Below are 22305 nucleotides of genomic sequence, written 5' to 3'. Positions count from 1 at the left end.
GCAAGGCATCTTTCAGGCCAAGGTTTCAACTCCTTTCACATTCCTCTTGAAAATCAGCTCCAAAAGGCCAAAGCCACACAGTCAGGGGTCCAGCAGCAAATGACCCCCCTCTCAGTACCACCTCACTGTTGCAGTCAGGTTCACATCATTGGTAGAAATCACCCAACCAAAAGCAGCTTGTGGGGGAAAAAAGAGGTTTATTTTGGCTTATAGGCTCAAGCTTCATGTTGGCAGGGAAAACTATGACATGAGCAGAGGGTGGACATCATCCCCTGGCCCACATAAGGTGGACCATAGCAACAGGAGAGTGTGCCAAACACTGGCATGGGGAAACTGACTGTAACACCAGTAAGCCCACCCCCAACAATACACTTCCTCCTAGGGGTGTTAATTCCCAAATCTCCACCAGCTAGTAACCTAGCATTTAGACCACCTAAGTGAAAGTGGGGACTGGAGAACCCTGTTCTGAAAATACCTTCCTTCCCTCTACTAAACAAGGTCTCCAGGGGTAAAAAGTCCAAGAAGTTCAGCTTAAGAAACACTGCACTTTGGAGATAGAGAGATGGCTTCGTGGTTAAGGCACTTGCCTGCAAAGCCAAAGGACCCAGGTTCAATTCCCCAGAACCCACATAAGCCACATGCACAAAAGGACACATGTGTCTGGAGTTCATTTGCAGCAGCTGAAGGCCCTGGTGTGCTCATTCAACATCCTCTCTCCCTCCTCCCCCCCCCCTCTCGGTTTTTCTCTCTCTCTCCTCCCTCTCCCTCACTCTCAAATAAATAAATTAAATTAAAAGAAACACTGAACTTTGGTTGGGTCACTTTGAATGCAAGTGTCATGAATCCGTGGTTTCAGTCTGTGGTTTCACGGGGTTACCAACCAATGTATGACCAACAGCTTCTGTTTATAAAGGGTCAACTTCTCCTTATAATCTTTCCCCTCTGAACTTGGTGCCTCTTCTTCTTTGCCATTGGCTGAGGCTATGGTCATCCAAGGCTGCCCCTGATAACCCACAATGGCCTGAGAAAGCTCACTGCCCCTTACCTTTATCTCATGGATAAAATGAGAACAAGAATGATGCCAGATAGAGACATCATGGAGGCTGGGTAGGGGAGCTTTGCTCACTGGAATAACAGCAGGTGAAGTGGTCAGGTTCATAATGCTTGATTAAATGGTTTTACTTTAGGGCTTCTATAGAAATAAAGTCATAGATTTCATCCATGGGACATGCCGCTCCAACATTAAAAGCTTGTAATGGCCAAGGTCTGGGTGTAGAGGAGGTGGATTTTAGATTGAAATCCCTGGGGGGACAGGCTGCTTGCACATATAAGGAAAACTACTTCCAGAGAATCAGTGACATTTTTTTTCTTTTTTGCCTTGAAGTACACATACAGCTGAGTGTCATAGTTCATGTCTGTAATCCTAGCGCTTAGAGGCTGAGGCAGGGAAATCAAGAGTTCAAAGCTAGCTTGATCTATAGAGCAAGGCCCTGTCTTTAAAAACAGAAATAAAAAGAGGAAGAAAGGGAGGGAAACAGGAGGGAGGGAAGGAAGAAAGGAAGGAGAGGAAGAAAGGAGATATCCACATGAAAATGAAATGAGAGGCTAGCTGTGTCACTGAGCTAGATCGAGGCTGCAGTTCTCCTCCTGTGCTGCAGGGGGCCCTGTAGGAACCCTGCTGCCAGTGCTTGGAAGGGTCATTTCTTCAGCCCTCTACATGGCACCTGCTGACTGCAGGACCCCTGTGGCCTGCAAGGTGACCGTGTGAGTTATCCATTTCTGGGGGGGCCACCTGAAAGGGTGTTGAAAAACCCTACACACCACTCCCATCAGAAATAATCAGTTCCACAACTTCTAGACATTATGGGACATTGATGTAATGTCACATAAGTACAAATGTCTGAGGGTCAGGTTGGTTTTCTCTACTGATTAGTTTGGGCTTCAGACATTGGCCGTGAGACCCTTGGGAAATTGTAAGCCAAATGCTGCCATCTGCTGACAGTCTCAGGAACTGAACCAGCGGTTATGTAGGATTCTTTCTGCTTGGCATTTGAAATCAAGGACCACAGTGCATTTGCGGGGCTCCAGCCCTGTCCTGTAGTTAACAGCCAGTGTTTGTTAAATTGTCACTTTCTGAAAAAGACAGTAGTCAATTGGAGATGGTTTATAGTATTACTTGACGTTATCTTTGTTAGCAAAACTGTTGCTGTAGCTTCTGAAACGTACCTTCCAAAACACATAAAATTTCACTGTAAAGCGCAGGAACACTGGAGGCAAAAGGCTCTGAGCCCGGGGTGGTGGCGCACGCCTTTAATCCCAGCACTTGGGAGTCAGAGGTAGGAGGATCATGTGAGTTCGAAGCCACCAGCAGGAACTTGTCTGGCAGTGGGGACTGTAGGAGCCAGAGGCACCCGGAAGTGGAGACCAGGGACATCCATCTGGCTATCAAAGCTTGAATCAGAAGGAGATGGGCCTCCCGGGCCCCAGTGACTGTCCCACTGCAGCACGCTCTCTTGCCACTGGGCTCTAAAAGGCTCGCAAGACATCAGTTTGAGTCAGTCTCCCTCTTTCTACCACTAAAATATAATCATCTTGCTCAACAAATAACTTGGGATGCTGCTAAGAAATCAGCAATGTGGTTTTTTTCCCCTTATGGTACGTAGAGTAAGGCAGGTATTTATGTGTTTGTTCCAAACCATAGGAAAAATCCCATCCTGTGCTTTGGTCCCTGTCAACATGAAAGTCATCTTCTTCTGTTCATTGTCATTAAAGCATCGCGTCACTGTCCTCATGCTCACACAGTTGTGAGGCTCTTGCACAAAACGAAAAGTCGGTCTTTCAGAAATATAGAACCCAAGGACAGACAAATAACTACAACGACCAGAACATTCGTGTGGCTGGATGGCACATATATTAGCCATTGACCGCTACTAGATCACATTCATCTTTATGTAGCCAACCCAATGCTTACAACTGGTAAATGTTTACTTCGTATGCCTTCTGAATTAAAATGCACATTCAGTGTTTTGGAAAATGATATATGAATAATGCCCTTGGTGGAATTTTCCAAAATATCATGTTTAGTGGAGGAATTTTAGCAAACCTCTGCCAGATTTCACTCCTGGTCCTTGATTTATTGTTTTGTTTGTGACAAAGTAGACGACACATTTGCCTTTTGTCTGCGAAATCTCTTCCCTTTAATTGTTGACTCACCTAGTTTAAGGTCATGAGGTGGAGATTTTGCTCCCCACAGAGAGTTTTCATCCTAATGACGATGAAGTCACTCTTCCCCAGTTAGGAGGTTTCCTGTGTTATGGGTGTCTGTCCAGACTTCTCCACTCAGACTCAAGTGGTCTTGCTAAGTTAGATGAGGGAGGGAGGGGAAAGGGAGGGAGGAGGGGAGCCCCCTCGCTCAGCCAGCCTGATGAGGTACATGAGCTGTGGAAGCCAAGCAGTGACATGTGAAGCCAACCTCTCCTCTTTTTTCCACCTGTGGCTTTTGGGCCCCAGCCAGACCTGTCTCCCACTACCTCTCTCACTGAATTGTTTTGGTCCATTTGCTCTATAGAAATCACCGTCCAATGCCAGCCACCTTCCTAAAATCAAGGTGAAGAGCTCACCTCTGATTGAGAAGCTTCAGGTAGGTGCAAAAAATGCGTTCCGCCCTGTGTCCACCTCTCACTCTGTGTCCGAACCCTGTGAACTGTGTCCACGGCCGGCTGACTCCCTGGGAATATCCATGAAGCAGAAAACTGCCCCTAAGTGATCAGTCTTGTTGGGGAGATTAGATTCTCATACTTTGTACAATGAAGATGTATATGAGAGTATACAATTATAACAATCGAGGGTGTGTTTATGTGAGATTAACTCTGTTGATCTATCCCAGGGCTTCTCAACCTTGGCATTATTGGGGCTGGATAATTTTGGAGCAGGGAGGCTGTCTTATGCATTGCATGATTGGTGGCACCCTTGCTTGCACTCATTAGATGCCGGGACCATTCTTGGACAATGAGAAATATCTCCAGGTATTGTTAATTGTCCCTCTAAGACCAAAATCACCCCTACTCCTGCGTCTGGTGGGAGCCTCTACTAGAGAGAGTTAGGGCAAGAAGAGAAGGGCGTGGACAAGAGGAACTGGGGAGCACTGTCCCAGGCACTTCTGTCCTGACTCGGCCCTTAAGGAAAGGGTTGGAAATGAGTGAGGAGGGTGGTCCTGGGGTGGGGCCAGTATGATTTAAGGCACGAAGGAGAGGTGGCCATAGGGCATCTGGTGGGTAGGTGTTGGGAGAGGCAAGCTCCACCTTTATCTAGCTACCCAAGGAAAAGAACAAGGCTCAGGCACTGTGGCACTGTGCGCCCCCCTCCCCCCGGGTGTCACGACACCTCTGCAGTCATCACAGCCTCTGCAGTTCACAGCAGTCGAAGAGCCCAGGGATTCAGTTCCCAGACGGGTCTGGGGTCAAGGAAAGCATCTCTGGTACAGGCTGGGAAGGGCTCTCCACTGTGTTGCCTGAAATTAATTCATACTGAGGATCTCTGAAACCCCCCGCGGCGTGTGGGGTGCTGCGGCCACTCAGGAGGCTCCGAGTTCCCCCGTGCACACCGCAGTTCTCTCAGGAGTCCTGGAACTCCAGAATCCCTCCTGTTGCCAGCTGAGGAGGCAGCACAGGCCTCCTGCCTCGGCCTCCCTGCGCCCACCACAGCACAGCCCCCTGCCAGGCGCCACAGCTGAGTTCCCAGGTGCCCAAGACCCTGCAGCCCCGGGCTCCCTTTCCCTTGGCCAGTCATTTGAAGAAGTCTTTTGGAGAAGCACAGCGAGTTGAGAATGAGGTTTGGATGTCTAATTGGAGGGCCTGGAGAGATGGCTCCATATGTAAAGCGCTTGCCACACAAGCATGAGGACCTGAGTTCAGAGGCCCAGCACCCATGTTAAAGCTGAGTGTGACGGTGTGTGCCCGCAATCCCAGTGCTAGGGAAGTGGAGGCAGGAGGATCCCTGACACTCACCGGCTAGCCAGTCCAGCTGAATCAGGGAGTCCTGAGGAGTTCATCTCAGAAAATAAGGAAAGGGGCTGGGAAAATGGCTTAGCAGTTAAGGCATTTGTCTGCAAAGCCTAAGGACCCTGGTTCGATTCCCCAGGGACCACGTAAGCCAGATATACAAGGAGACACATGCATCTGGAGTTGGTTTGCAGTGGCTGGAGGCCCTGGCATGCCTATTCTCCTCTCTATCTACCTCTTCCCCCCCCCCTCTCTCATAAATAAACAAAAATATTTAAAGAAAAAAGAGAAGAAAAGAAGGAGAGATGGCTGAGCAGTTAAGGCACTTGCTGGCAATACCTGACTAGCTGGGTTCAGCTCCCCGGTATCCACATAAAGCCAGATGCACAGAGAGGTACAGGCGTCTGGAGTTCATTTGCAGTGGCTGGAGGCCCTGGCATATATCCATTCTCATCCTCTCTCTCTCTCCTTGCAAATAAATAGATAAATTTTTAAGAAAACCAGGAGGAAGAACAATTGAGGAAGACACCTGATGTCCACTTTGGATCTCCTTGTGGATGTGCACATACATACTTGGCAATGCACAGGTGCATATGAAGGGGGCAGAGTTAGGGTGACTGGACTCCCAAAAGTGTAAAAAGGACAGGAAAGTTTTTATCTCTTGTCTGGTTCCGAAGACCTGTTTTTCCACAAACACAATCAGGACCCCTCCCAGGAGGGAGGTCTTTCATAGGATTTAAAAATTGTGGTTGGTCAAGTTCAGCCCCTGGGACTCTGCCAGAGCTAATCACTTCTGAGACAGCCCCTAGTCCTAACCCACCAGCTCGCCCTCTGGCTCACCTGGGCCAAATGACAGCCCACCATCCTAGGGTTATAGATACCTTTGCAAGGGGAGGGCAGGCTCTCTGGCTCTCTCTGATCACTTGAGAACTTCCAGCTGTGGGTGAATTTTTCCCTTGGCTGGTGCTGGGCTGGCTCAGCCGAGGCCCAGCCAGGAGCACCCCCCCCCCCCACAGCCCTTACTCTCCTCATGGGTTCTTTATCCCCTCCACCTCCCCACATGGCAGGAGCTCCTTGAACTTTCTTTTCTTTCCACGCTTTTTTCCCCAGATCCCTATCTGGTCACATGGACCCCTGAGCTCTGCGTGGCCCACGTGGGCTTTTGGGTTCCATTGTGTGCTTCTCTTCTCCCCACTTTGTTTCCCTAACCTCTCAGCCTTCCCCTTCCTGCACTCCTTTGTACAATCTAAATAAAATGTGGCATTTAAAAATCATTTTCTTAAATCTGGAATTGCCAATTCTTTGGTTAGTTTATAGATATGAACTCAGGTTTGAGGTTCCAGGAAGCACCCCACAACCCTAAACTCCCCGTCACATAGACATCCCTGCACACAGCACACCCACACCCGTACACCTGTGAACACACACAGCGTCAGCAATAGGATGACAGCTTCGCCAAACCTCCGCGGAGCCTTGCTTTGCTGGGAATGTATGGAGGACGCACCATCAGCCAAGATTTGATGCTGACCGCTGTGGTGGGGAGTTAGGAATTATGACTCTTCTTCCCCGATTCAAGGTTCCGTTTTGTCTACTGGCTAGAAGATCTATTTGGTTTATGGGCTGTCATACAGAGGGAATTTCCCTGTTTGAAGTTTAGAGGGGAGGAACCCTCCTTTCATGCCCTCCCTTCTGCCCGGAAGCCCTCTGCACGTCCCCAGCGCACACTCCACCAGCATCTGGGTGCAAACCGCTTCCCTGGTCCTCATCATATGCTGCCTTTTAACATAACCTGGGCTCTCAGTGTTGCTTCTTAACTTCTGCTTTTATATATTTCCTTCTGTCCATGACTCAGACTTGTCTGTTAGACATTTATTCTTAAGATCAGAATAAAAAATGAATGCCTTAGCCAGGTATGGTGGCACACGCCTTTAATCCCAGCACTTCAGAGGCTGAGGTAGGAGGATCACCGTGAGTTCAAGGCCACCCTGCGACTACATACTGTATTCCAGGTTAGCCTGGTCTGGAGTGAGACCCTAGTTCGAGAAACCACATAAAACAAAATGTTTAAATTTTGAGATATGGTACACTTGCCGGGCTTGCCCTGACCTTATTCTGTAGCCCAGGCCTTAACATTGTGCTTCAGATTGTCAAATTTCTGGGATTACAGGCCTACACCACCATGGGGCCCCATTTGTTATTATTTTTTTTAATGACAGAAAGAGGGAATGGGCACATCAGTGCCTTCAGCTGCTGCAAACAAACTCTGGATGCATAAGCCACCTTTTATCTGGCTTGCATGGATCCTGGGGAATTGAACCTGGGTCTTTTGGCTTTGCAAGCAAACACCTTAACCACTAAGCCATCTCTCCAGCCCATAAACATAATTTAAAAAAAAATAAAAAGATCCAGAATACTCACATGTCATTCCTTCCTAGCCACCTTCCTGCTCTACCAAGTTCTCCATGCCCATCGAATGGATTTAGAACCTCTTCTTCCACCAATCCCAAGACTCACTTAGCCTTTAGTTACCTTTGGGTCACTCCCCTCTGTTAGCCTTCTGGGTTTGTTTTGATTTGGTCTTACCTGTGCCGTGATGTTCCAAGAGGCAGACGTACTGAAGAGCATGGTGGCCAGCCCTATGCTGTCTCCCTAGACAGAATGCTACCTGAAGACTTGAGCAATAAGTAGGCCTGGCAGGAATCTAGAAGATTCTAAGCCACATTCTTTTTATTATTATTATTATTATTTGAGAGAGGGAGGGGGAAGGGAGAAAGAGGCAGATAGAGAGAAAATGGACATGCCAGAGCCTCTAGCCACTGCAAATGAACTCCGGATGCACGTGCCACCTTATGCATCTGGTTTATGTGGGTATTGGGGAGTCAAGCCTGGGTCCTTAGGCTTCACAGGCAAGCATCTTCACCGCTAAGCCATCTCTCCAGCCCCTAAGCACAGTCTGTGCCAGGAGTCCAACAGTGTGCATGCAGAGTGGTCACAGAGGAGACCGCTGCACGTGCCTGGTGCAGGCATCCACTGATCAGCAACTGCTATTGGTTAGTGAGACGAAGACATGGGTGCCAACTTACTGTGAGAGCCTGGGGTGATCGGTGCTGCTGGCAGCTCCTGTTTTGGCTACTTTGAGTACCTGCTGGGGCAGTTCCAGGATGTCTTTGTTGACTCTGTCTCAACACTCTCTGAGCACCCTGGAAGGCAGCCTGTGGCAAGCTGGGTTAGCAGGAGATGGGAGGGGTAGGTCATGCCTGTAAAAGCAGGCTGTATGTGGCAATGGATGACTGGTTGGGAAGTAAAGCAAAAAAGTCTGCGAGTAACTAGTCTCAATAGCCCTGAGGCCAGGGAAACAGCCAGGCAAAGGAGATGCTCCTGTCTTCTTCCTCATCCCTTTCAACCTCCTATTTTTTTTAATTTTTTCCTTTTTTAAATTTTTATTTGGGGGGGGGCAGATATATAAAGAGAATGGACACACCAGGGCAAGCCACTGCAAGCTAACTCCAGATGCACGTGCCACCTTGTACATCTGGCTTACGTGGGTATTGGTGAATTGAGCCTCGAACCGGAATCCTTAGGCTTTACAGGCAAGCACTCAACCACTAAGCCATCTCTCCAGACCTTCTCTCCTTTCCTTAACAGGCCAGTTTAACCTTTGATCCAGCAGCCCTGCTACCTGGGGCTTCACCTAAGAGTCCAGGACTCAAAGCCATGGTGTCACCATTTCACAGTCCCCCTTCCACACCCAGTAGCCCTGGAGTGCGCTCTCAGCCCAGCGAGGCAGAAGCAGTGCCCGTCAGCTTCGACCAGCCTCCTGAAGGCACTCACCTTCCCTGTTACAATAAGGTAAGCGCCGGCCTCTCTTACCTCCTTGCCCTGTAGTTATGCCAGATGCCCAATAGGCAGGCTGGGGTGTAGAGTGCTCCCCCCTTTGTAGAGAGGGGTGAGGAAGGGTCTAGAACTGATTCTACCTGCCACAAATGTAACCTTGGAAGCCGAAAACAGACACTAATGGCTTGACCTGTGATTCCCATAGAAGGGTCGCTAGATTCCAAAGCACTGAGTTCAGGCCTAATGGGAACAGTCCAGTGTCCCATTGTGGGGTCAACCCTTTCTCTTGCAGCTTGCCCCACTTAAACAATATACAAACTGGCCCCCTTGCAAAACACACCTGGCGGGGCTTAATTCCCTCCATGCTAACTTGGCCCTTTGTGTAATGTGCTCTCTCATCAAACTCCTGCCCCCACCCGGAGGAGGGAGGAATCAGAGAGACAGTGCAGTCCTCACTAGCAACTATCCGGCAAATGTGGGTCAGAACCAAGCAGGGGCCATGGTTTAAAGGAATCTGCTGCAGGGAATGTTAAACGGGTGTGACTTTAGAATTAAGGATGGACCGATGAGATATTCTAAGCTATTTTAGGCAAGTCATCTGGCAAAAGGAGTCCAATGTGTAGGACCAGACTGGGCTCAAGGAAGCCAGCTGGTGGTAAGGAAGTGATGCGGTGGGCTGGCGCCGAAGTAGGGGTCCTCTTGCACAAGTTGATGGGTCCCCTTGAAGGCCCAGGAGCCAAGCAGAGAGGCTCCTTTTCTGTCAGGTCCTTGGTAGGGACTAGGGACAGGGAGGGGCCTTGCTGCTTGGTCACTACAGGAGCTTCTGACTTCTAACAGCAGCATGGGAGTGCCAAAATGGCCTCGGAACTCACTGACCATGACACTGCAAAACTGGCCTCATGGTGGTCGCAGGAAGGCACCCAAGGAAGTTTAAAAGCTAGGCACTGTTCCAAAGCTCTGAGAAGGATCTAGAATTGACCAGTAAAGTTTTCAAACATTCCTTACTTGAGTGAATTGGGAAATCTTATGCAGTTTTTTTTTTGGGGGGGGGGGTGCTTTTTTGTTTGGTTCGTTGGGTTTGTTTTGTTTTGTTTTCGAGGCAGGGTCTTACTCTAGCCCAGGCTGACCTGGAATTCGCTATGTAGTCTCAGGGTGGCCTCGAACTCATGGTGATCCTCCTACTTCTGCCTCCCGAGTACTGGGATTAAAGGCGTGCACCACCATGCCTGGTTCTTACGGAGTTTTGACATGGTGTGCTGGGCTAAGGCAACTGAGAGTTTCCTGCTTCTCAGACAGGTATCATTTCCAGGCCTCGTGGCTGGGAGCCCCGAGAGCGCTGCTTCTGACAACAGCGCCCCTGCCTTCTAAGAGCCAAGGCCTGGCTACAGCCATGTCCCAAGGTCAGCCAGCATTGTCAGGTCCAGGGCAGGCCCCACTGCAGCAAGAGGGGAAGCTGGACATCAGCTGTCCAGTTCAGCATCCGTGAGGGTCTGCTCCATGGCCAGTCCACCTCTAGGCAGCTAACTCTCTTCTCTGGTGGGCTTGCCTTTGTCTCAGGATCATTTTCAGAATGTTGAAATATGACTCTTGGGCTGGAGGGATGGCTTAGCGGCTAAGGCGCTTACCTGCAAAGCCAAAGGACCTTGGTTTGATTCCCCAGGACCCACGTAAGCCAGATGTACAAGGTGGAAGAAAGTCCTAGTGTGCCCATTCCCTCTCTCTCTCAAGCTTTCTCTCTCTCTCTCCCTCTTTCCCTCTCTCAAATAAATAAAAGTAAAATATTTTTTAAAATAAAAATAATACAGGGCAGGCATGGTGGCACACGCCTTTAATCCCAGCACTCAAGAGGCAGAGGTAGAAGGATTGCCGTGAGTTTGAGGCCACCCTGAGACTACATAGTGAATTCCAGGTCAGCCTGAGCTAGAGTGAGACCCTACCTCGAAAAAGAAAAAGAAAAAGAAATATGACTCTTGTGCCAAATAGCCATAGATTTCTATTCAACTTGTTCATCCAAGAAGGAAACTCACTCAAGGAATAGTCAAAGTACTTACAGGCAGTATGTTTGTAAAGCAAACAAACAACAAAAAAGGCAATGTTTTAAAAATATTTCAGCTGGGGCTGGAGAGATGGCTTAGCTGTTAAACGCTTGCCTATGAAGCCTAAGGACCCCAGTTCGAGGCTCCATTCCCCAGGACCCACGTTAGCCAGATGCACAGGGGGGCTCATGCATCTGGAGTTCGTTTGCAGTGGCTGGAGGCCCTGGCACGCCCTTTCTCTCCCTCTCTCTCTCCCTCTTTCTCTCTCTCTCTCTGTCACTCTCAAATAAATTAAAATAAACAAAACAAAAAAAAATATTTCAGCTGGGCATGGTGGTACATGCCTATAATTCCAGCTCTCAGGAGCGGAGACAGAAGGATCAAGAGTCAAGAACATCCTCAACAGTGTAGAGAGTTCAAGGCGAGCCTTGGCTATATTAGACCCTAGCTAAAAAAAAAAAAGCCAAGTGTGGCCGGGCGTGGTGGTGCACGCCTTTAATCCCAGCACTCGGGAGGCAGAGGTAGGAGGATCGCCATGAGTTCGAGGCCACCCTGAGACTCCATAGTGAATTCCAGGTCAGCCTGGGCTACAGTGAGACCCTACCTCGAAAAATCAAAAAAAAAAAAAAAAAAAAAGCCAAGTGTGAAGGAGGCTAGGGATGCAACTCAACCCGTACAGTACCTGCCTGCCATGGCCAGCTTCTGTTTGAGTCCCATAACCACCAAAATTAAAATTAATTATAATTTGAGGTCTGGGGAGATGGCTCAGCAGTTAAGGGCACTTGCTAGGTTTCAATTCCCTAGCACTACGTAAGATAGACACATACTGGTTCATGTGTCTGGAGTTCATTTGCAGTGGCAAGAGATCCTGGCATGCACACACACATGTACACACAAGTGCAAATAAATTAATTAATTTTAAAAATAAAAATTGTACTGGGTGTGGTGGCACACGCCTTTAATCCAAGCACTTGGGAGACAGAGGTAGGAGGATCATCATGAGTTCGAGGCCACCTTGAGACTATGTAGTGAATTCCAGGTCAGCCTGGGCTAGAGTGAGACCCTACCTCAAAAAAACAAAAAACAAAAAAATAAAAATTGTTAAATTAAGCTGGTGTGATGGTGCATGCCTTTAATCCCAGCACTTGGGAAGCAGAAGTAGGAGGATTGCCATGATTTCGAGGCCACCCTGAGACTACATAGTGAATTCCAGGTCACCCTGGGCTAGAGTTAGATCCTACTTCAAAAAACCAGAAGAAAAAAGAAATTCCCAAGTTTAGATACCAGTCTCATTACTGTTTTACAGGTCAGTAAACCTGTATGTTATTTATTTTTCCTGGAATACATTTGCATCTCCCTGAGACAAAAGTGTGCAGGGCCACCACATAATGTTACAGTCTTCCATATTCTAAGCCACAAATAACAGTGCATGCATGCTTGTAGAAAATTCAAAGGTCTGGGAATGGGCTTGTTTAGGGAAGCCTGAAACAGATATTGGTCGGTCGGTTGGTCAGTCGGTCGGTGACATTGGATAATTGTCGTGCTTGCCTTCTCCAGGTGCGGACCAGGGGCTCAATAAAGAGGCGCCCCCCCTCGCGGCGATTCCGACGCTCTCAGTCCGACTGCGGGGACCTTGGAGATTTCAGGGCTGGGGAGCCCTCTCAGGAGAACGGTGCCAGGGAAGAAAATGGGGACGACGTGTTCCCCGCCAAGAGCCAGGCCCCCGGGCCCCCCTCGCCCGGCGAGGGGACCTTGGGAGAGGGGTCTGGGGGGAAGCTGGAGCCTGCGGAAGGTCGCCCGGGGAGCAGGCCGGCCAGCAGCGCGGGGCAGCCCCCGACCCCCGAGCCGCCCCCCACCTCCAGCCCGGGGGCGCAGAACGGGCGCCGGAGCCCGGCAGAGGAGACAGAGACTGGGCAGGAAGCCCCGGCAGCTGAAGAGGACGGGCCCGGGCAGGAGAGCCGAGACCCAGAGACTCCCGAGGAGGGAGCTTCAGGGGCGCGGGCCCCCCAGAGTCCCCGCGGAGGAGCGGATGTCCCCGAGAAAGGCGAGGAGATGCCAGAGGACGGGGACACCGTGGAGCCAGACACCGGCAGGGAGAGCCAGACGGGTGGCAACGTCCTCGCGGTAGGCAGCCGGGCTGGCTCGCACGGGGTGGGTTGTGCCAGGGCCAGAGCTGTCACGTGTCCCGTTCCTTTCTGTCCCATGGGGGGAAAACTCAGCTCCGCGTGCAGAAGCTGCCCTCGCCTAGCTGACTCCACTGAGACACGCAGACGGCCAGGGGGCAAAGGGACAAGACGGGGAAGTGTGCCTCGGGCTCTGTGCTCTTTTTCGCCCACTTGGAGTTTCTGGCACGCTTCTGGGTGTGCATGGAGTGAGCGAGCCTTGGCAGCTCAGTAACAGGTCTGCCAGCGCGTGCAGCGAGGGACCCACTGGGTGGAGGGCCCAGGGTTTGCTGTGGTCTGGGGTCCAGAGACGTGTGGAAAGCTGGAGGGCTGGGAGTCAAGGTTGCTTCCAGGCAAACAGAGCCCTAGAGGTGGACCTTGAGAGGAGTAGATCTTAGCTGCCATCCACTCTCAGGCAAGGGGGTCCCTGGTGCATGTGAGGAGGAAAGCAGTGTGGACGCTGGCCTCTCCCGGGACACACTGGACTGGCCCCGCCACCTGTCTGCTTCCACCACCTTGAAGCAAGTCACCCCTGCTCGCCTGTCTATGCTTTAGGAGCAGAAGTGGCTCTGTGGGGACTGGGGTATTCCCCAAGTAAAATCTGGTACCCCACGACCAACCTTTCCCACCCAGTCTTATCAGTCTTTCACTTCCCTTTGTGTCAGTCAGTCATTCACTCAACCCCCATGCAGTCTGCTCCAGTAGCCCCTTATCTGGCTTCTTTGCCACCCCACACTTTTTTCCTTTGCACATGTAGTTCATTCTGTATACAGTAACCAAAGAGTGAGTGGTAGTTGGGCTATAGTTGGTTGGTTTAGATCATCGATTCCTTGCTAAAATTACTCATCTCTTTTAGTAGGGTTTCTCCAAAAGTTTCTACAGTAGGGCGAAGCCATCCTGAGACTACATAATGAATTCCAGGTCAGCCTGGGCTAGAGTGAGACCCTACCTTGAAAAACAAAACAAACAACAACAAAACAAAAAATCTGAGTGTGGTGGCTCACACCTGTAATGTCATCATTCAGGAGGCTGCTGGAAGTATTGCCCCAGGTTGCAGGCCAGCTTGGGCTACATTAGCTGTAGCTCAGCCTAAGCAACAGAGTGAGGCCCTGTTTTCAATGAACAAGCAAACAGAAATATTCTTTCTTTCTTTCTTTCTTTCTTTCTTTCTTTCTTTCTTTCTTTCTTTTGAAATATACTTTCTTATGGTTCTGAAGGCCCGGACTCCCAAAATTAAGATATTGATATGGTGGTTCCCTTTAAAGTGGCAAGGGAGAGTCTGACCCTCTTCCCGGGGTTGCTGTCCGCACCCCTTACAATCCTTCCTTACCTCTTCTAGAGTCTGGTTATCTATTGTTGGCATTGTGTGACTTGAGGATGCCTCACTCCAATCTCATCACATCTCCACATGGCCTTTGGCTGTATCTATGAGTCTCAACTTTCCCTCGTTTCTATATAAGACCCACCCTAAAGCCACAATGATCTGTATTAAGATCCTTAATTATATCTGCAAAGATCTCATTTCCAAAGAAGCTACATTCACAGGTCCCAGGTGTGGTTCTGGACATAGCATCTGTCTTTGACTGCCCCCCCCCCCCAGGCTGTGCTCCAGGCTTGTCTTCCATTTTGCAGCACACCCGGGGTCATTCCCCACTCAGAGCTCTACCCTTGCTGGCCCCTCCACTTGGGACACTCTTCTTGCTGATCCTCACATGGCACAAGGCAGTGCCAGTCCATTATTCAGCCCTCAGCTCATTTAAGCCACACTTGACCACTCAGCCAAAGAAATCTGCTCCCATCACCTGCCACAAGGTAGTGGTCACAACTTGCCATTCTGTTTATTTTTATTATCTCTTCTCCTTTCTCTCTGCATATCCCCAGTACTTACTATGGAGACCGGAAACTAATGGGTTCTTTTAAAAACTATTTGTTGACAGAATGAATAAACTTTATTGTATTTAGTTATTTCTGTGTGTGTGTGTGTGTGTGTGTGTGTGTGTGTGTTTTGTTTTGAGACAGGATTTTACTGTGTATCTATCCCTGGCTAGCCTAGAACTTGCTGTGCAATTCAGGCTGGCCTCAAACTTAAGGAGATCCTGACATCAGCCTCCCACATGCTGGGATTACAAGCATGTGCCAACATCCCTGGCTGAATGAATGTGGAAAAGAGGGGAGAAAGTTGCTTGACTCAAATGAAATAACCCCAGTGATAAAAGTGCAGTTATAAGAGGGGTTGATTTGCCCCAGGGACCCTCAATCATGCAAACTAGGTTAGGGAGAAGAAAGTGTGGGTCCCACAGAATCATGAGGTATGACAGACCCTTCTGGTTAGCAGTTAGACTAAGATATTTTTGTTTTGTTTTGTGTTGTGTTGTATTGTGTTTTGTTTAGTTTTCTTCTGTTTTTGGAAGTAGGGTTTCACCCTAGCCCAGGCTGCCCTGGAATTCACTATGGAGTCTCAGGGTGGCCTTGAACTCATGGACATTCTCCTACCACTGCCTCCCGAGTACTAGGATTAAAGGTGTGTGCCCCCCTGCAGGGCACTAAAGATGCTTTTTTTTTTTTTTTTTAATAAGAGAGAGAATTGGTGCACCAGGGCTTTCAGTCACTGCAATTAAACTCCAGATGCTGTTCCACTGCAATTAAACTCCAGATGCTGTTCCACCTTGTACACATGTGCAACCTTGTGCATCTGGCTTATGTGGGATCTAAGGAGTAGAATATGGGTCCTTAGGCTTGACAAGCAAGCCCCTTAACCGCTAAGTCATCACTCTAACCTCAAAGATGCTTTTAGTTTCTTTAACACTTTCCATATCTCAATCTAGAATACACAGTCTTAGATTTAGAATCTTCTGAAACCCAGGGATTCCACCAAACCTCCAGAAGACAAACACATGCTAAATCTTTAGCTCTTTCTAAGCCCAAGTCATCCCCATACCTGTGTTTCCAGGCTGGAAAGTATCAGCCTTGGCAGGAGACCTTTATCTCCTGACAGTCTCTTCCAGTCCCCAAAGGGGGGAAAAATTTACCCAGGTTGCAAGTTTGATAGAGCAACAGCCTGCTTCAGACAAGTCTCGGTGGCAGGTGGTTTCCTACAGACACTCCAGGAGGAGCTGTGGGGCATGGTTTCCTGGTCATGTCTCCAGCCCTGTCACTCCATATTTCTAACCCAGAGAGCCTTGGACAAGGGATCAAAATGCCTCCCCGCCCCCAGTCCCCACACACAGTTGGGAAAGAGAAAAAGGACTACCATCCTCACCCGCTGCTTTTCCTTTCCGTACCCCTCACCAACAGACAAAAACCTTGACCCAATCAGTGTTGACCTATTGGGCACCTACTCAAGTCATCGGACTAAACTGCTTGCTTAACAAGTACCTCTGCCCATGTACATAATCTACTCTAGACTTTTGGTCCTGGGGGAATCAAGTGCAGGAGAGATGGCTCAGTGGACAAGGTGTTTGCCCTATGAATTTAGATCTCCAGACCCCATATTAAAAAAAAAAAAAAAAAAAAGTAGGGGCTGGGAAGATGGCTCAGCAGTTAAAGGCACTTGTCTGCAAATCCTAAAATCTCCAGTTCAATTCCCCAGTACCCAGGTAAAGCTGGACGCACAAAAAATGGTGTGTGCATCTGGAGTTTGTTTGCAGAGGCTGGTACCTTGGCGTGCCCATTCCTCCCTCCGTCCTTCTCCGTCCCTCCCTCCCTCCCTCCCTCCCTCCCTCCCTCTCTCTCTCTCTCTCTCTCTCTCTCTCTCTCTCTCTCTTTCTCTGTCTGCTTGAAAATGCACAAAAATGTTTTTTAAAAAGTTAGAATCAGGGCTTGTTGCAGTAAGATTCACATTGCTGGCAGAAACCACCTGACCAACAGCTTGTGGGAGAAAAGATTTATTTTGGCTTACAGATTCAAACGGAAGCTCCATAATGGCCGGGGAAGACGATGGCATGAGCAGAGAGCATACATAACCACCTGGACAACACGAGGTGGTCAACAGGATCATGAGAGTGTGCCAAACACTAGCAAAAGGACACTGGCTATAACACCCATAAGCCCACGCCCAACAACACACTGCCTCCAGGAGGCTTTAATTTCCGAATTGCCATCAGATGGGGACCTAGTACTCAGAACACCTAAGTTTATGGGGAACACCTGAATCAAACCACCACAGACGTGGAGAGATGGCTTAGCAGTTAAGGCACTCCAGTTCAATTCCCAGGTGCCTATGTAAGCCAGATGCATGTGATGGTGCATACATCTAGAGTTTGATTGTAGTGGCTAAAGGCCCTGGCACACCCATTCTCTCCTTTCTCTCTCTCTCTCTCTCTCTCTCTCTCTCTCTCTCTTGCTTTAAAATAAAGAAAGAAAGAAATTAGAATCTGGCTGGAGAGATGGCTTCATAGTTAAGGTGCTTGCCTGCAACGCCAATGGAACTGGGTTTGATTTCCCAGGACCCATGTAAGCCAGATGCAAAAGGTGGCACACACATTTGGAGTTTGTTTGCAGTGGCTGAAGGCCCTGGCATACCATTCTCTCTCTACATATCTGCCTCTTCCTCACTCTCTCAAATAAATAAAAATAAAATATTAAATGTATCCTTTAAACAGATTATGACTTTAAAAAATTTAGAGTCAAAATGCCTCAAGTACTAGGGCAAAAGGATTCCTTAGTGTTGCAGTCAGGTTCACACTGCTGGCAGAAATCACCTGACCAAGAACAGCTTTTAGGAAAAAAGTGTTTATTTTAGCTGACAGACTCTAGGGGAAGCTCCAAGATGGCAGGGGAAAACGATGGTATGAGTAAAGGGTAGACATCACCTCCTGGCCAACATAAGGTGGACAATAGCAACAGGAAAGTGTGCCAAACACTGACAAAAGGAGACACTGTCTATAACACCCATAAACCTGCCCCCAACAATACACTGCCTCCAGGAGGCATTAATTCCCAAATCTCCATCTGCTGGGAACCTAGAATTCAGAACCCCTAAGTTTATGGGGGACACCTCAATCAAACCACCATACTCCGCCCCTGGCCCCCATAAACTGATCCATGATGTAAGATGCAATGCATTCAGTCCCTTTAAAAGTCCCCATAGTTTTTATCAATCCTAGTGATGTTCAAACATTTCCATAGTCCAAGGTGTTTTAACTGAACCATAATACCAAAAACAAAACAAAAAAACTGTAATGGCATAGAATAAACACTCACACTGCAAAAGATGGCATTGGGCATAGCAAAGAAATATTCAGCCAATACAAGATTTAAACAGTGCAAACATCAAACTCTGTAGCTCCAAGGCCAAAAATTCTAGTCAGTGTCAAATCTCCAAGTCCAATTATTCTAACCAACAACAAATATCTGAAGTTTCAATTCCACCCCTCCAACTAAACTATTCACAGTCCTGGAAAGCTTCATCTGAGCCTGACAGCCCTCCTGGGCAGTCTTCGTGGTCCCAGCATCTCCACTGGGTCTCCACTGCAACCCACAGTCCATCCTTAAGGCTCCATTGGGTCTCCATGCAGGTATCCAGCAAACCTGCTTCACATTGCCCATGACTGTTTCCAAAACACAAGACTGTGTTGTAAATTCAATTACCCTCTCCTGTATTTCTTATGCTTCACAATACCAGGTAGGGTGCCAATTTGTTAATCCAGAGGGAATAAAGCAGACTTTGAAGAACAGGATACTCCTTGAGCACTCAGGCCCTTCAAGAGTTTACATTCTTCCTGTTGCCCCAGTGCAGATCATATGACCCAATCTCAAATGTTATAATCTCTCAGTTGCAGCTGAATGGACAACAGTTTTGTCCCAATGATTTCATTTCTGTGCAACCCTGCACAACCTCTCAGGACACAGGTATAACAGCAAGCCTCTCACACAAACTTCTTCTAGCCCAGTCCAGGCAAAGGTCTTTCTCACCCACACAAGCCAAACCTCATAGTCCATAGTTCTTACTGCATTCGGGTCTTTCAACTCTGACCAGAATAGTCCATCAAGCTGTACTTACAGCACTGCAAGGCGTCTCTTAGGCCAAGGTTTCAAATCCTTCCACATTCCTCTTGAAAATCAGCTCCAAAAGGCCAAAGCCATATAGTCAGGTGTCTAGCAGCAACCCCACTCTCGGTACCAACTTTACTATTGCAGTCAGGTTCACACTACTGGAAGAAATCACCCAACCAAGAGCAGCTTGTGGGAGGAAAGGGGTTTATTTTAGTTTACAGCCTCAAGGGGAAGCTGCAAGATGGCAGGGGAAAATGATGGCATGGACATCACCCCCTGGCCCACATAAAGTGAACAACAGGAACAGGAGAATGTGCCAAACATTAGCAAGGGGAAACTGGCTATAAAACCCATAAGCCCAGCCCCAACAATTCACTGCCTCCGGGAGGCGTTAATTCCCACATCTCCATCAACTGGTAATTTAGCATTTAGAACACCTAAGTTTATAGGGGACACCTGAATCAAACCGCCACATTTATTGACAGCAATTATGAGGGAGGCCCCTCAGAACTTCTCTGGGCACCCCTGCCTGTCCTAGGTTCCCTGGTTATTGCAGAGACAGGTAGCACACAACACTGAGCAGCTTCCCAGCCAGCCATTCCCCCTGCCCCCCCCCCCCGTCTAATTCCCCTCTGGTGCCTCAACTGGTAGAAATAGGTTGATCAAACAAATTAATTATGATTGCATTCTTGCATTCAGTATTCCCAACCAGTATGGGAAGGACTGAGGGTTCAAAGAAAAAAAAGATAGAGTATACTGAGTAAGACCCGACAGACAAGAGAGTAAATGGGACTCTGCCTGCAAGCGGTGCTGTGTGGAGAACAAAGAATGGAGCAAAGCACTCTTCTACAGGAAGCAGGTGGAAGCTACACAGGCATCACAAGGGCGTGGGAGAGTGCAACTCTAAGGCTAGCTTCCCTTTGTCACCCACCTCACATTGTGTGTGTGTGTGTGTGTGTGTGTGGTGTGTGTTGGTTTTTCGAGGTAGGGTCTCACTCTAGCCCAGGCTAACCTTGAATTCACTATGTAGTCTCAGGATGGCCTCAGACTCACAGCAACCCCTCCCACCTCTTTCTATTATTTTTCATGTTTATGTTGTCAAAAATTGGTGAGCAGAAGGGCTGGAGAGATGACTCAGTGGTTAAGGTGCCTGCCTGCAAAGTCTAACATCCTGGGTTCAATTCTTCAGTACTCAAGTAAAGCCAGACGCACAGAATGCCACAGCATCTGCAGTTCATCTGCAGTGACTGGAGGCCCTGGCATACCCATTCTCTCTCTGTCTCTGTCTCTCCATTTGCAAACACATAAATAATTTTTTTTTTTTAAGTTGAGCAGAAACCAGACGTGGTGGCGCATCTTTAATCACAGCACTTGGAAGAGGATAGCCTTGAGTTTGAGGCCACCCTGAGACTATATAGTGAATTCCAGGTCAGCCTGGGCTAGAGTGAGACTTTACCTCAAAAATAAAAAATAAATAAACAGTTGAACACAACCAGCCATGGTGGTGCACATCTTCAATTCCAGCACTTGGGAGGGAGGATCGCCACGAGTTTGAGGCCAGCCTGAAATTACATAGTGAATTTCAGGTCAGTCTGGGCTAGAGCAAGACACTACCTCAAAAAAAAAAAAAAAAGGAAAGGTCTAGAAATATGGCTTAGTGATCAAGGCACTTGCTTGTAAAGCCTAATGACCGAGACTCAGTTTCCCAGGACCATGCTCTGTGTCATTCTTCCCCTCCCTGTTCACAGGACGATGAAACTAGAATGTGAAGAAAGGCTCATGGTGCCTGGCTGACAAGCTGCCGGACACATCTCCCGGGAAGTGTGGTTACAGCAGCAGCAGCCGAGGAAGCCACTGCAAAGGCAGATTGCACGGGGAGTCAGCCTGGGACCGGCAGGTTATTTCCCAGATCCACACGGAGTGCTCCCCAAGAGAGAGGATGGAGCTGAGCGCAGGAGACTTTCATCAACTTGAGTTTGTATCATTTGATGGATTTGGCTAAAAACAAAAGCATATTTAAAGCAATTCACTGAGGTGACAACTCTCCAGGAATACTGGTCAGCCTGGAGGGCCCCTGCTACTCCCCAGCCCCACTTCTCCCTGCAGCCAGCCTCCTAACTAGGCTCTCATTGAGCTTGTCAGATGTTACAGCCTTTTTACTGTCCTAAAAATTCTTATGGTATTCAAATGTAAGTAAAAGCTAATATTAGGTGGATAAGAACAAAAGGAAATAGTCCTGTGGGAAACAAACTTCTAAGTTATAGAAGACCTTAAATCATATCAAGACCTCAAAGACAATCTTTCAGCTTACTCCAAATGGGAAATGGCCAGCCAAATTTGAAAACAATGGACTCTAAGAGATATTTATTAAAATCTTAAAATGAATGTATCTGTCTGCTCCAGCAATAGGAACTTTGTGCATTCTGTAGTTTTGGACTTGACTTCCAGGGACAGGGCCGGCCTAAGCTGTCCCCTCCCACCACTCCTGAGGAGGCTGGAAGGCCCGTGGAGAAGCCCGATATTCAAATGCTGTGCTTCCTCATCCTGAAGGCACAGCAGTGACACCTCAACAATGCCGGGGTTCAGAGTCACCCTGGAGGAATGGATTTCACCCTCCCACAAGGTTACACTTGAACATGGATTATAGATGCTCTCTGGGAGGTGCCTTGAATGCCCAGAGTGTAATTTTGCTATGAGCATGTCCTTCCTAACTTCTCCAGGAAGCTTTGATTTGTTTGTTTTGATGTTTTGGGTTTTGTTTTTTTTTTTTTTTCCTTTTCCAGACAGGATCTCATCCCGTAGCCTTGAATTCACTATGTAGCCCAGGCTGGCCTTGAACTTATGATCTTCCTGTCTCTGCCTCTGGATTATAGATGTGCACAAACTTGCCTGGCTTTCAGGAAGTATTTCTTGAATTTAAGCACAACCTCTTGTGATCTCAGGAAGAGTGGGTTCAGTCTGTTCTCACTAGGTAGCTTTGCTTTAATATTTTGTTTGGAGCGTGTAGGAGGGTTTGTAAAAGAGGGTTGGGCCTGACTACTCACTCATTCTTCCACTTATCCCCAATCTCCTTTCCATGCAATCCTGCTGAAGAATGCTAATCCAAATAAATGTTTAACCTTTAGGGCGGGTCCTGATTCTGATTTAATTTCTTCAATGTCATGTTCATATATGGCTGTTGGAGCAATTGTTTTTCCAGAGGTCTGTTAGGACACACTCTGGCTTCAGAAAATAATTTCCCAGATAAAAAGGCCTTATGTAACTGGTGATACCTCAACT

The 22305-nt window shown here is 48.3% G+C and overlaps 1 protein-coding gene across 2 annotated transcripts in view; it reads left to right on the top strand.

The window, feature by feature from the left end:
• The window catches only part of Rcsd1 (RCSD domain containing 1), an 83163-nt gene extending 61390 nt beyond the window's left edge, over positions 1 to 21773 (top strand). For both annotated transcript variants that reach the window (XM_045142241.1, XM_045142242.1), the window contains 4 exons: positions 3569 to 3640; positions 8646 to 8849; positions 12428 to 12994; positions 20775 to 21773. In XM_045142241.1, coding sequence (XP_044998176.1) covers positions 3569 to 3640; positions 8646 to 8849; positions 12428 to 12994; positions 20775 to 20795 — 864 coding nt within the window. In that variant the 3' untranslated portion in view covers positions 20796 to 21773. The remainder of the gene's footprint in view (positions 1 to 3568; positions 3641 to 8645; positions 8850 to 12427; positions 12995 to 20774) is intronic.
• Positions 21774 to 22305: the final 532 nt, after the last annotated feature.

Source organism: Jaculus jaculus, chromosome 1, assembly GCF_020740685.1.
Source record: "Jaculus jaculus isolate mJacJac1 chromosome 1, mJacJac1.mat.Y.cur, whole genome shotgun sequence".
Lineage (NCBI taxonomy): Eukaryota > Metazoa > Chordata > Mammalia > Rodentia > Dipodidae > Jaculus > Jaculus jaculus.
Note: the sequence above shows the minus strand (reverse complement) of the source record. Positions and strands in the feature narration are given on the sequence as shown.